We start from the raw sequence: 13,957 nt of genomic DNA, 5'->3' as shown, positions 1-13,957 counted from the left end.
AAAGCCACTGAGTGACTACTGAATGATTGTCATGCACCAACCCCCTTTTTGACTGGGATCATGCATCTTTTATGAAGATCACAGCTGGCCAAATTTACAATGTAGATCCCGTGACTGTGCTGCTGTGTGCTCCTGCTGAAGATGCAACAAGCTCTGACCGCGCAACTGTGCAAACTAAAACCCAGACGTCACGCTGTGAGACGAATCAGCTGGAGAAAAAGCTGTGATGCAGCAGGACAACCGCAAACATCATACAGCTTTAGAACCGAAGAGTGCAAGCGATCATTCTCTTTTAAAGCCCATCCAACACCCTTGTTGCTTTCATCAGACTGATCTAAATCTCTCCAAAAGCAGACCCAGTTTAAAAATATCCACTGGCTTGGACTGAATTACTGGGATCTGCTACAATTCGCCTTGCAAGGCTTGAGGCTTGGTACTGGTTTCATATCTCCTTATTGTCCCTAAGGGGGACTGTTTATTTTATTATTTTAAACTGCTTTAAAGCTAAAAACAGAAATCAGACCGCATTACCTACGATTCAGAATGAGCTGAAGGTAGTGTCTTGTTTTCCCTGCCAGATTGAACCCAGTGTATTGTGACCCAGCTTGCAGAAACAGATGAGAAACTCTGGCTAACCAATGGAACAGCTATTGCTGTTCTACCAATGAGCCACATAAGTCACTGACCCCTGCCACACTAGTTGTGCCTCTGTCTTGAACTTTGAAACCGCTGGACCATAACCTATTGGTTTGGCTGCTGTTTGGAGCTATGCTGCCACCGTCTGAGCCGCTGCTACAAGCTACCTGGGGACGCCCGTGATAAGGCTGCTGTGAATAATAAAGTTAAGCCCTGCAGATCTGTCTCTGTTGTTTGCATCAGAATAACTCAAATCTCTCAGAGAGTTGCCTGTTGGATAAGCGGACTGTGTTCCTGAGCTGAATCGAAACAAATTTCTTCAAACATTTTCTGACTCAGACAGAACAGAACCAAGCCAAACCCCTTCCATTCCACTGAGAAATAATTACAAATAACACATTTTCCCTTCTTTCATCTGATGCTTAATAGATCAAAATTGCTTGGTAGAGAGATAGGAAGAATAGATATTTTTGTATGTGTTTTACCTGAAAGAAGTTTTATGATTCAACTGCTGATAATTCAACTGCTGATGGTTCTTAAGTAAGCGTTCTGAGCTGAATGCTAATGCTCACTGAGCCTGACTGAACAATCCATGCTGTGTTACTGTCTGCTTTATTCCTCTTTTTCCATTTGTTTGAAGAATCAAGCTACTACAGTTGAACTGGCTAGCATTGTTAGCTCTAAGCCAACTCTTTCCCGACCTCATGGTGGTAGCCATTTTGAGAGTCTCCAAACCCCTTCTGATGTAGCTGGCCCATCCAGGAACCAGATATCCTGGGCCAGCTGAACTAACCTATTCTTTCCATAGTCACTGTATTTTAATGTATTCCTACGTCATTGTTCATTATTCACTATAAAACCAGGTGAAACTTCCCTGTTTTGATTGCACTGAATATCTCTACAGCAGTTTTTCATTTATCTACAGCTATTTCAAAGGATGCCTTGAATGCATTAAGCCTTAAACTTGAACATTCCCCAGAGACTGATGAATATACTCTTAAAACCTTTTCCTGTTTTTGTTTGCTTTTATTTAGTTGTGCTTATTTTCAGCAATATGTAGTGTCAGTGTAGTTATTAGATATAATAATACTGTGATAGGGATTATTAGCTAACAAAGGTACCAGTGTATTTGAACCTTCTGTGTTTATTTTAATGCGGTGAATGATTTAGATCCACCATCCTTTGAATAACATTTGAATGAACAGAGATTTATTTGGTTGGTGATTAATAACTGATGCTAATAACAATGCTGATAGCCATAGTCTAATATATTACACGGTGAAGGCAAGTGGATTTTAAACCGCCGGTCGAGGAGCCCAACCTTTATGTAAAAGACTAAGAACCTGGTAAGGGAGTTATTTTCAGTTATAATCATTTAACTAATAATCATGAACTGGTTTTACCCTAGATTCTAATGACCTAGTAGTAAGAACTCTACTCTATTTTATGTGCATGAAAAGTGAGGTATGATCATTCCACCATAAAATTTGAATAATGTCTAAATGAACTTAAAATGTCATAACCTGCTGGTAAAATAGTACAGAGCTGAGTACATAGAGCTGGTGAAAATCTTTGTGGCATGGTGTGGAAACAATCATCTGATCCTGAATGTCAACAAAACAAGGAGATGATTGTAGATTTCAGAAGAAACTGGAACAAGTTGAATGTTGTTAGCATCATGAGCGAAGAAGTGGAAACATAACTGCAAAAACATTCTACAAGAAAGTACTGAGCAGGCTATACTTCATAAGGAAGCGTAGGTCCTTTGGCATTTGCAAAAGGAAGCTACATATCTTCTATCAGTCTGTTGCGGAGAGTGATTTCTTCCTCCATCATCTGCTGGGGTAACGGCATCAGACCAAAGGACTTAAGAAAGCTCAACAAGCTGATAAAGAAGGCCAGCTGTATTCTAGGAACGCCCCTGAAAATTATTTCACAGAGAAGAATTCATCATAAAGTGAAGAAGATCATGGGCAGGGCTGAGCATCCTCGTCAGAAAATTTTTAAACAACAACTGAGTGTCTTCAGTCAGAAGCTTCTCCAGATGTGGTGCAAGACAGACTGATACAGTTTCTGCCTCTAAACACCTAGAACATCTATTGAAAAGCTTCCCATGAGATTTCGTAACATTTCCTTTCCCTTTGAGATAAAGTATTTTTGAACTGAACTGAATTTAAATTTATAAAATACCTAATTAACCAATTGTTGTCAGTCCCACCCTTTTAGGAGGTGGTAGTCAGGGGTGGATCAAGGATTTTCAAAAGGTTGGTGCGCACCTAAGAATAATGTCAAGACAATGTGGAGTACCCCAGCCAGGGGTACGTGTACCCCTAGAGGACCGCAAGGGACACATGAAAAATATTTTCTAAAGAAGTAAAATATAATATAAAATAAAAATATATATGTAAAATATATAATATAAATAAATATGTAAAATATAATAGGGCTGTGATCTGTGATGCTGCGTTAGAACCCAATTGAAAAATTTAACAAGCTTTTATTAACCAAAAGTTTTATTACATTAAGCTTTGAAACGTCAAAACCAAGCAGAGGAACATCCTGGACTTAAAGAACAGCCTGGGATCGGCTGTCTTTCACACTGAGCTATCTGAGCTCATCAAAGCAGCTCAGGTGTCAGACTATAATTTTGTTTTGCATTTTGTTCCAAATTCATCAAGTTTAAATGTATTTGTAAGGGAGTTACTTAGAGGAATCCCTGTTTTATAAATACAGGTTCATATTATGATTTTATTTATTATTTATTTCGATTCCTTAGTAACTTCCAGGCAACATTTTTATGTTTTTTTTTTGAGACGGAAAGAATATGATGATAAGAATTATTGTCAAATTAAAAGATCAGTTATTGCATGTTCCACTTTTGGACAATTATCAATACTTTTGACTGAGAGGGGAACTCATGGTGAGACAAAATGTTGAGTTAAAAAAGGTTGGGAAACACTGAGCTAAATGACAAATGCCTTTTTTATTCTTTCACAGAACCCCAACTATTCATCTAAATATATTTTTTTTTATTTAATGTTAATTTTAATGGATGAACATAAATTAAATTGGCATGATTACATAATTTGTAACTGAAAAAGCATTTTTCAACCAAAATCTCTCAGTTTAAACAAAATTTGATCATCATGTTGACATTTTATCACTGCTAAGATGAGGAAATGGAAATGTCTTTAGAGCTGTACTGAACGAAATTTCGTCTTGTTTACACTCTGTGTATACTAAATGAAAATAAAGTCTCTAAGTCTAAAATTATTCTTAACAATTAAACAAACAAAGCTTTTCTTCATTCCCAGAAATTATTTATTTATAAAAATAGTCAAGGACTGAGAACAGTTTGATATGGTTCTCTTTCCGTCTGCCTGCCTGCCTGCCTCTTTCTCTATATAGGCTAACGTTTCATCGTTCATGCTTTCTGAACTTCCCTTGTGGCACGAGCACAGGGCGGCTGTAGCGATCATGCGCTTTTTCTGCCACTTGCGCGGGGCAGAGATGCTGGGGAAACCGTAACGGATTGGGGGATCGCGGCCTGATGTAATAGCATGTTTCGGGTGACAGCTACTGGCTGTTGATCTTAATACAACGAAGTATGAAAACAGCTTCGAACTCAACGCTATTTCTGACAGTTTGAATTGTAAAAGCTTCCTGGATGGGAAGCAAAACGTCTTCAAACTTGGAAACAAAGTCCTGCGGATTGTTTTTTTTTTTTTTTACTTTTTTGGAATCTGTAGCTGGCATTTATTTTGGTCTCCAAAAGGAGGGGGGGGGGGGGGGGGGGGGGGGGGGGGCATTACCCTGTCTGTATCCTCCACAGGTAGTTGTGTAATGATGAACACCACAAAGTTAAGCCCAATTAGTAAAAGTACATCATTACCCCATTTACACTACCCTTTAAAAACCGATCCATGCCGAGACCGGTCCGAGCTCGGATCAGTTAACCAGGCCGAGCTCGGTTCTGACATATCACGCTATCTCGGTTCCTCGCCTCCTAGTGACGATCTGCTGTATTACTGCCAGTATTGAAGGAGGAAATCAAGCAGTTGGTGGCGGTAATGCACCAAAAGTTGTTTGCCAACCGCCATAAAACACAAGAAGAAGAAGACGAAGAAGGAGGGAATCAAGCAAATCAAAATGGCGGTGCCCGTCACATTCAGAAAGTTATGCTTGATTATCATTGCTGTACTTTGGTGTTAATATTTAAAATGCCATTATTTAAAATGTTGCTTGGAGAAGATTCAGATTGTTGTTTATAGTTGTTGTTCTTCTTCTGTTTTGTGTTGGTTGGCAATCAACTTCCGGAGGGGCATTCCCACCACCTACTGGAATGGAGTGTGAATCGCGATGTGCAGCCAGACGGAGATGACGCGTTCTGCTCATGCGCTCTTGTTATCAGAGAAACGAGGCAGGGAAAAACCGAGCCGAGCCCACCTCTGGAACTGGTCTGCAGTTATCTCGGTTCGGTTGTGTCTAGCTCGGTTCAGTTCAGTTTGCTTTCCATTTACACACGATAAGTTATCTCAGTTACCGGTCTCAGCACGGTTTTTCACTGGTAGTGTAAATGGGGTATAAGATTATTGCCCATTACACTACTGGTCTGTGACAGACGAACAGAAGCTGAGGGAGAATAAATCCTACACTCCCAAAACTGTTTGGCTTCTTACATCTATTTCATATATAAAAGGATGAGATGCAGACTGCAACTAGAAGAAATTAAAGGAAACAACAGAGTGTCTGAAAATGAGCTGCAGCTCATTCAAGCAGGCTATAGGTCATCCTCTAGAAGTCACTGTTTCATCTCTCACCCATGATTCCACTGTCTCTGCTCTCCAGTGTAGAGGAGGGGGAGGTGACGGAGGCACAGTAGGAGAAGGGCTGTTTGCTGTTATTATTACCACCTTCCCCCACAGGAGGCTGCATAGTGGAGCAGGGGGAAGTGTTGCTGCTTGCCAGACTGGAGGAAGGAGACATCCTCTGTGGAGAGGATAAAAACTTTGCCATTGTGTAGAATTACAGAGTAATAACTTTATCCAATAAAACATTTACTTTAATGTGTGTGAAAAGGGAGGGTTTGGTGTTAGATGTATACCTGTCCATCACCCTGGCTCTGGTTAGGCAAGTAGGGTTCTCCAACTCTGACCTTTTCTCCCAGAAGGAAGCCCAGCTGGGTCATCAGCGCGTCAGCCGCTTCGTCTACAGAAGGCGGCGGCCCGAGTTCCTCTACCTCATCTAGGGAGCAATGGCAAGCAGAGAAGAAAAAAATGGTTTATCATTCCTCTTAAGATTAGAAAACCATTTCTGATCCATGATTTGGGTTCAAAGATCCCACTATAAGAATCCAACTCTCATTTTTCAGCTGTTTTATCCAGGGTTATCAAAATTGCACCAGCTGTGAATTCCAGAGATCTTCTTTTATTGCTAAACTTTCTTCTTTTTGGTACAGAAATCTAGCCTTTACTAAGTTAAAATGGTTCATATACAGGAATCAATATGTTGAATAATACTTTTTTTCACACCCTCACATTTTTTAACGCCATGACACCTGTGAGCTGCAACTTTGGTAGAAACTTTTTAACTTTAGTTGGAAGTCAGTAATTATAAAATGTTAAGACTGACAGTTTTTGTAGTCTCCAAATGTAGTAATGCTTAGAATTGAAATAAAGTATAATTATTCAAGTTAAACTGCAATTTTTTTACTTTTACAGTATAAAAAGACTGATCTATATTACTGTTATTCATTATTTAAACCTAACCCAAAATGAAAAAAACTTAATTCCCATCCATATGATGTGAAAACACTCTTTTCTACGGAGCCCCTCTGATGACATGGTCAAAAAATTTTTTTTATTGTGGCCACGAAGTAGTATTTCGTGCGCACGAAGTAGTATTTCGTGGCCACGCAATAAGTTTATCGTGCGCACGAAATACTATTTCGTGGCCACGCAATAAGTTTAACGTGCGCACAAAATACTTATTAATACTATTAATATCATTCCTGGACAACTGGGTAAGCAAATCGAGCGCGCCTTCTCTAAGGTCTAAGGCGCGCTCGATTTGCTTACCCAGTCGGTCTCCGCCAGTCACGTGACATTTGTTGCTAAGACGCTATTTTAGGTGGAAAAGGCGTAGTGTAAACAACCGCAGCATAGCTAAACGAAGGACTAAAGGCCCGTTTACATAGCAGCCTGTCCAAGATAAGTCATTACAGTTAACATAAGCCTGAAAACAGGGGCGGATTTATTGATATTATTAATAAGTATTTCGTGCGCACGTTAAACTTATTGCGTGGCCACGAAGTAGTATTTCGTGGCCACAATTAAACATTTTTTTTGACCATGTCATCAGAGGGGCTCCGTACTTTTCTTTAGTGCCAATTCAATTAATAAGTGATAAATCGAAGATAGAAAAGGTTTAAAGTAATGTGCTGTAAAGAGAATTTAATGGTCCAATATTATGTAAAATACACATAAACATCTTGTAAGAGTCTTTTATGTGTCCTGATGCATTTGTATGAGGTTCACAAATCAATAAACCCTTTCACCTCTCTCTCTGCCACTTATCGTGCTCAAAATGCTCTGTCTGACAAACATGCACTTCTTCCATCTGAGCCCACCTGCTACCTTCCTGACACTGAGCATCCAAACAGGCAAGGCTAAGCGAAGAGCTAAGCATGACAGACATTTTGTGGCTGAATCAACAAAAGTCTCTTTCCTGCCTTCATCTGAGCCTCCGAAAACTCAGTTGATAGATTTTATTTTTGATGGAAATCTACCTGCAAAACGTCCTCTGTGTGCTGAGCATTTCGAGAAGACTGCCTAGCCTAATGCACTGTAAACACATTAGCACTGCAGCCAGTGATCCAATCGCTGTAGTTTGTCGTCTTTGGGGCTCGCTTTGGAGATGGAAGCATATTTCCGTATACTGCGATAACATTGCAGCCATTAATAAAGGTCACTTCACCTCTCAATCTCTCATGCCATTTATCAGAAGCATCACTAGGCAAGCAGTCACAAATAACTTTATCATCACAGCTTGTCATGTTCCCGGCTATTCTAATTCTGCTGCTCTTTCTTGTTTCAAATGCCAGACTTTCTTCCAAATTCGACCTGCAACCGACCCCTGTTACTGACTTTCCTCCAGTTTTTACAGTGAGTCAGGTTTAGCCCCTTCCACTTTCAGAACCTATGATTTTGCATGGCAATCATTTGCAAAATTTTCCTCAGGTTTCAACATTTCTTTATATCCAGTACTCATTACTTCTGTTTTGGCATTCATATCTTACTGCTTCGACAGTCGCCACATTAAACTTCCTTACATTCTAAGCTTACCAGCAGGTATTATTAGCAGTTGTAGCATTTTCAAAATACGACAACTCAAACTCTACTAGCCTCTTCGCAAACTACTGCATTAGGCTCCTTCTGAAAGGTTTCAAGTGAATGAAGTGAACATTCTTAATGTTCACTTTATTCACAACAGTTGGTTGGCTTTGGTCGCAGTACCGCCACCTTCTGCTTTGGAGTGTAAACGCTTCGCCTATGAGAATGAACCGTACGCAACACACGCGAACCGAACGGTTTTCATATATATATATATATATATATATATATATATATATATATATATATATATATATATATATATATATATATATATATATACACACTGTTGCACTTTTATCCACAACTTTCTTTTCGTAGGTCACTCTAAATGCAAAGTGGTCCCATACAGCAGACCTATAAAGTGCTGCTGGCGCGTCTTCCAACTCCTGTTCTTTCCCACTCGCCATACCCACACAATTCTCCACAACAACTGATTTTTTTCTGCTACACCCGGCTAAGCTGCTTCGCTTCTTCTTCTTGTTTACTACTGGTGGCTGGCTTATGTCGCAGTACCGCCACCTTCTGCTCTGAAGTGTAAACGCTTTGCCTATGAGAAAAGGAGCAGCGCATGAGCCGAACGAAACACACGCGAATCGAACCGAGACAGTCGAACTGAACGGTTCAGGCGGTTTTCATAAATCCTCCCATCCCTAATATATATATATTAGTGCTGTCAAAATTATCGCGTTATTATCGCGTTAACGCGAGGCCATTTTAATGGCGATAATTTTTTTAACGTGAGATTAACGCTATGTGGTTTTATGGTACAATTTTCCAAGTACATCCCGCTGCAGCCTGCGGGAAGGCGGGGCTATTTTCCCCCAGTCTATGCATTTTCCATAGGCTTCGAGAGCGGAGCTCCTCAAGGAAAAAAGACGCTCATACACTGGGTAGCGCTAGTGCCTTTTCTTTAAGCCCCACCACCAACAAACAAGTTGAGTGTCTGGTGGCTAGTAGCAACCTGAAATACGCTGAGAAAACAGATTCCTGAGGTGAAATGGAATCTGCTACGGCACTCTTGCTGTCTGTGTACGCCACAGGTCAGTATCGTGTGTGTGTGTGTGTGTGTTCTGATTTTTGTTAAGAGGCTGAAAAGTAACTTTCTAGAGCATAGACTACCTCCATCTAATGATGTCGGTCTATTGATTTTGATGTATTGATTGAAAATTGTTCATTATTACCTTGGTTAATTAACATCTAATGTTAACTCTACTACATTTTATAGCAGTAGGGTAAAATGCTTGTCTTTGTTCAAAAGACTGTATTGACTGTAAAGACTGTCTTTTACATCAGCCTGTTTTCAGGGCCTTTTTTTTTGGCTACATATTTGTTATTTTTTGCTACATGCCTCCCCATCTTCTTGCCATATGTTTCTATGGCATAAATCAGTGTCTGTGACCTGTTTTCATAAAAAAAAAAAAAAAGAACATCGGCACAAACCTAGCCTGTATGTATTTTTTGTATGTCATGGAGAGTATTTAAATGATTTTCAATCAGAAAAAAAATTTGCGATTAAAATGCGATTAATCGCGAGTTAACTTAGGCATTGATGCGATTAATCGCGATTAAAAAAATTTAATCGATTGACAGCACTAATATATATATATTACAGGAGGGCTTCTTAAAGAAGAACTAACATGTCTGTGAGAGCCAGAATTCTTACTGGTTGATAGATGATCAAATACTTATTTCACACAATAAAATGGAAATTAATTATTTAAAATTCATACGTTGTATTTTTCTGGATTTTTGTTTTAGATTCCATCACTCACAGTTGAAGAGTACCTATGATAAAAAATTACAGTCTTCTACAAGCTTTGAAAGTGGGAAAACCTGAAAAATCAAGTGTATCAAATACTTGTTCTCCCCACTGTATATCGGCCCTGAGCATTCATCCATCCTATCTCCTCAACGATCTCTCAGCATTTAAGGGTAAGCTAAATGCAAATACTGGTGGTGGCTTCGAAACTTATTCACATCTTTCACCAGATCCCTGTAGGTTTGATTTTCTCAAATTGTGTTTAATAACCCATCCTCACATCACACTCCTGTAAGTCGTTATCCTAGATGGTTGATCTCATCAGGTTTTTTTTCTCTCATCATCTAAATTCAATTCCCTCTTTGATCCCATCATTCATCTCAGTTTTCCTTCTATGAAACTTTTTGTAGGCCTTTGCAGTAACTGCCCTCTTTTGGTGGGCCTTCGTGGCACATATCCTCTATTATTTATCCTTCTGTTCTATGTTTCTAAGCTTTAAACTCAAGGCTCTTTCAATATTGCTGATGTATTGGCTTCAACCTCTGCAGTTTTCCTGGGGAAACATCCCTGTTCTTATACTCCTGCTTATGCATATCAAAGCAAAAATCAACGCTAATGTTTCTTGCCGAGGTCTGAGCACCAAAGACTAAATTAATTGTATTAATAAAATTCTTATGATTTTCTTTCCGTGTGAGTTTTTCAGATTGAAATGAAGCCTAGACGGAAGTTCAACTGAAAAAAACGGAATAACTTGTCCGCTTTCGGCAGAAGCCAATCAGCTTTAAACCACACCTCCACAAAGCTCAATCAGCATCCAGATTTCATCTTAAAAGGTCTCCAAATCCAGAACCCACTCTGCCACCCAGCCAAAGCGCAATCAGTGGTTGCACTATGTCAAACTTTGGTTCAGATGAAACCAATTCAACCCAACTCCATCCCTTTCTCTACCATCGTAGCTAAAGCTTCATCTGACTTTTCCACGGTGCTTCTTGTACTTCGTCTCCATTAGAGCTCAATTCCTCCTGTACTCTGACTGCATTCCCAGTCACATCTCAACCGGTCCGGCTGAAGACCGCCATGTTGAGCCTGGTTCTAACAGAGGTTTCTTTCCAAAGGGAAGTTTTCCCTCTTCATTGTTCTGTTCATTCTTGCTCATCATGGACAGGTTCATGCAACCTCTGTTATTCCCAGGTCCCTGAGTGAAGCAGTAGTATCAGCTCATGCAGTCTACTGTATCTCACCAATAGAGCTCAAGAATCAGGGTAAGAAGAGAGGCAGGTGACGTGATGCACCCACCATGCCTAGTGCCTACTGTACAAGCCTGTGGGGGCGGTGTTATGATCTGGGGATGCTGCAGTTGGTCAGGTCTAGGTTCAGCAACAGTATGTGCTCAAACAATGAGGTCAACTGACTACCTGAATATACTGAATGACCAGGTTATTCCATCAATGGACTTTTTCTTCCCTGATGGCACAGGCATATTCCAAGATGACAATGCCAGGATTCATCGGGCTCAAATTGCGATAGACTGGTTCTGGGAGCATGACACATCATTTTCACACATGGATTGGCCACCACAGAGTCCACACCTCAACCCCATTGAGAATATTTGGGATGTGCTAGAGAGGGCTTTGTGCAGCGGTCAGACTCTACCATCATCAATGCAAGATCTTGGTGAAAAATGAATGCAACACTGCATGGAAATAAATCTTTGGACATTGCAGAAGCTAAACGAAACAATGCCACAGCGAATGCGTCCAACAAAGTATTAGAGTAAATGACCTTTTTTTTTGGTGGTGACTTTTTTTTGGCCAGGCAGTGTATAAAGTGCTGTAATGGAATAAGCAAAACAGATCTGCTCTCTTATATCCCTTTCCCAAAGAGGCTTCAAACTCTCAATGGTGATAGCAATAGCACATACAGAATCTGTATTTAAAGTGAGGTTGTCTACAACAGTCTGTGCGGGACAGACTCAGTTCATCTACAGACTATGTTCTTGGGGTATATGATGGATAAGAAGCTGGTCATCTCATCATGAATGTGAATAAAACAACAGGGATGTTTGTCAGTTTCTCTATTGTCATCATGAGAAATGATGTGGTAGATGTAGAGCAGTACAAATAACTCAGAATTTACATCAGGCTCATCTGGAGGCATAACTGTGAAGTTGTCTACAAGAAAACTGAGAAAACACTTCTTAAGGAGGCTTAGATCTTTCATTATTCGCTGCGTAGCTTCAAGAAGTCTGCTGGGAAACAGCAAATGAATTCAATGAGTGTAACAAGCTAATAAAAAGGCCTGCTGTCCTCTGAATAAAAGGAAGCAACAACTGGTCATTGGTTCATGGCAATCTATGAGTCAATGCTTTGTAGTTCTGCCTTTGCTGCAACTCTAGCTGCACGACTGCATGTTGGCAACTATTTGCATAAATGAGATCAAATGACATCAGTCGTTTCCCACAGGCAGACATCTAAAGGTGCAACCTTAAAAGGCATAAGAACAGTTTGCAATATTCTTTAGATGGTTTAAAATGATATTAGATGATTGTCTTTTAATAATTCCCCAGCTACTTTTATTTAAATTCTTCCAGTTTATGACAGTCTGATGGTAAGGCATTTTTAAACCTGAGGAGAAACTTTGGATCACCTCCTAACCTCTAACAAAAGGCTCTGAAAACTAGTTCAATTAAATATTTAAAAATGTTTGTCATTCTTCAGAAACTAGCACCGTTCAGATCTTTTTGGGATGCATGATAAATCAAGAGCTTATGCTCAGAGAGACCCGTACCCTCACCTTGCTCATGTTTTCCCCTTTGGTTCTCTGTTCCATCCACTGGACAGTCTCTCCATTTCTGACACAACTGTGTGTTCCTCTCCTGAGACTGGCAACAGCACCAGGGAATCAGTAAGCTGTGCAGGAGAGATGATGCAGACACATCTCTACCACATCTGCCGCTGTTCAGCAGCCCCCATGGCTGTTGTGCGGAGGACCTCCTGTTTCGGGACCACTTGCTCCTAGAGTTGGTCCAGGCTTTAGCAATCGCAGCTGAGCATTCCATGTTGGTCAAAAAAAAGAACAGATCTGAGAGTATCTGCTGATATCACCTTTGTCCAGACCTCTTATTTCAAATTTACACATAAAGGATTTTGAGGTATAAGTTAAGAGCCAAGAGAAAGAAAGAATTCTTCTTCAGAAAAAAAACAAGATCCTCAGAGGAAAATAAGTGTTGCTGCAGGATTCCAGGGAGAGCAACACACGTTCTTTATTATGAAAGCTGTATCCACAAAGACAAAAGAAGAATTTTAAACCTGACCCAACTCAGCAGATTTGAATGATGCAATCCTTCACTCTTCATGCTTTTAATTTTGCAGAGAAGCCACACTTTGTTTTCAAAGCTAAACCACAGCTGAGAAAATCCGCAGCTAAAGCACTACGGTAAAAAAACAAAAAAAAACTATTTTGCTTTAAATAATACCACGGCTGAAAATCAAGAAAGGATTTCAAGTTTTGTTGAAATGTTGCTTTTCGCAGCAAAACCTCTGTATGTGCTCCGAAAGACGATCTCCTTTAACTCAGCTCACTGCACATTAAAACCTCCCCTCCTCCAACAGAAAAGGGTGGAGCATGCACGCACTGAAGGTCTGCAAAATGAGTTCAACTAGAAGTAATCTGTCTTACACAGAGAAGTACGGGGAGAGTTAGGGGACAACTCTCTACTAATAGTTTAAAAAGGAGAAAAAATCCCCTGCAGAGAGGGAATGGTTGATCAAAGTTTAGCAAAGCACATACATGAACTTTTAAAAGAAATGTTACATCAGTAAATTACAGGGTACAACAATAGAGCTGCCTCCTATACTTATGTTTTTCTGCTTCAACAAAGAATGCATGCTTGTGGGAGCGGAAATGTGGATCCAGGATCATTTAATAAAACCATGAACTGACAGCCATAGATTATTTTTAGACGTAAGTGTCTGGACTGAACAGCCTTTCCACTCAACCTCTCTGCCCGGTAAAGGACATCTGAGAATGGTTCCCTAATTGGTTGATTGATGTTGCTAAATCTGAGTTGCATAGTCACAAAACACAGGTCAGGTCACTTAAGGTCAGAAGCTGCTGATTAGATGGTACCAGCTGTTCTCCCTGTGCTCCCCCTCCAATGTTGTGCCAG

At 40.1% G+C, this 13,957-nt stretch overlaps 1 protein-coding gene across 1 annotated transcript in view; it reads right to left on the bottom strand.

Moving 5' to 3' along the window:
* Positions 1 to 13,362, bottom strand: part of LOC119798409 (protein TANC2-like) — a 47,215-nt gene extending 33,853 nt beyond the window's left edge. Inside the window, exons 1-3 of the mRNA XM_038307867.1 lie at positions 12,583 to 13,362; positions 5,741 to 5,880; positions 5,457 to 5,625 (exon numbers count right to left, since the gene is read on the bottom strand). Of these exons, the coding sequence (XP_038163795.1) occupies positions 5,457 to 5,625; positions 5,741 to 5,880; positions 12,583 to 12,847 (574 nt within the window). The 5' untranslated portion in view covers positions 12,848 to 13,362. The remainder of the gene's footprint in view (positions 1 to 5,456; positions 5,626 to 5,740; positions 5,881 to 12,582) is intronic.
* Between the last annotated feature and the right edge of the window lie 595 nt (positions 13,363 to 13,957).

This window comes from Cyprinodon tularosa, unplaced genomic scaffold (assembly GCF_016077235.1).
Source record: "Cyprinodon tularosa strain WSP-4 unplaced genomic scaffold, ASM1607723v1 ctg622, whole genome shotgun sequence".
NCBI lineage: Eukaryota > Metazoa > Chordata > Actinopteri > Cyprinodontiformes > Cyprinodontidae > Cyprinodon > Cyprinodon tularosa.
Note: the sequence above shows the minus strand (reverse complement) of the source record. Positions and strands in the feature narration are given on the sequence as shown.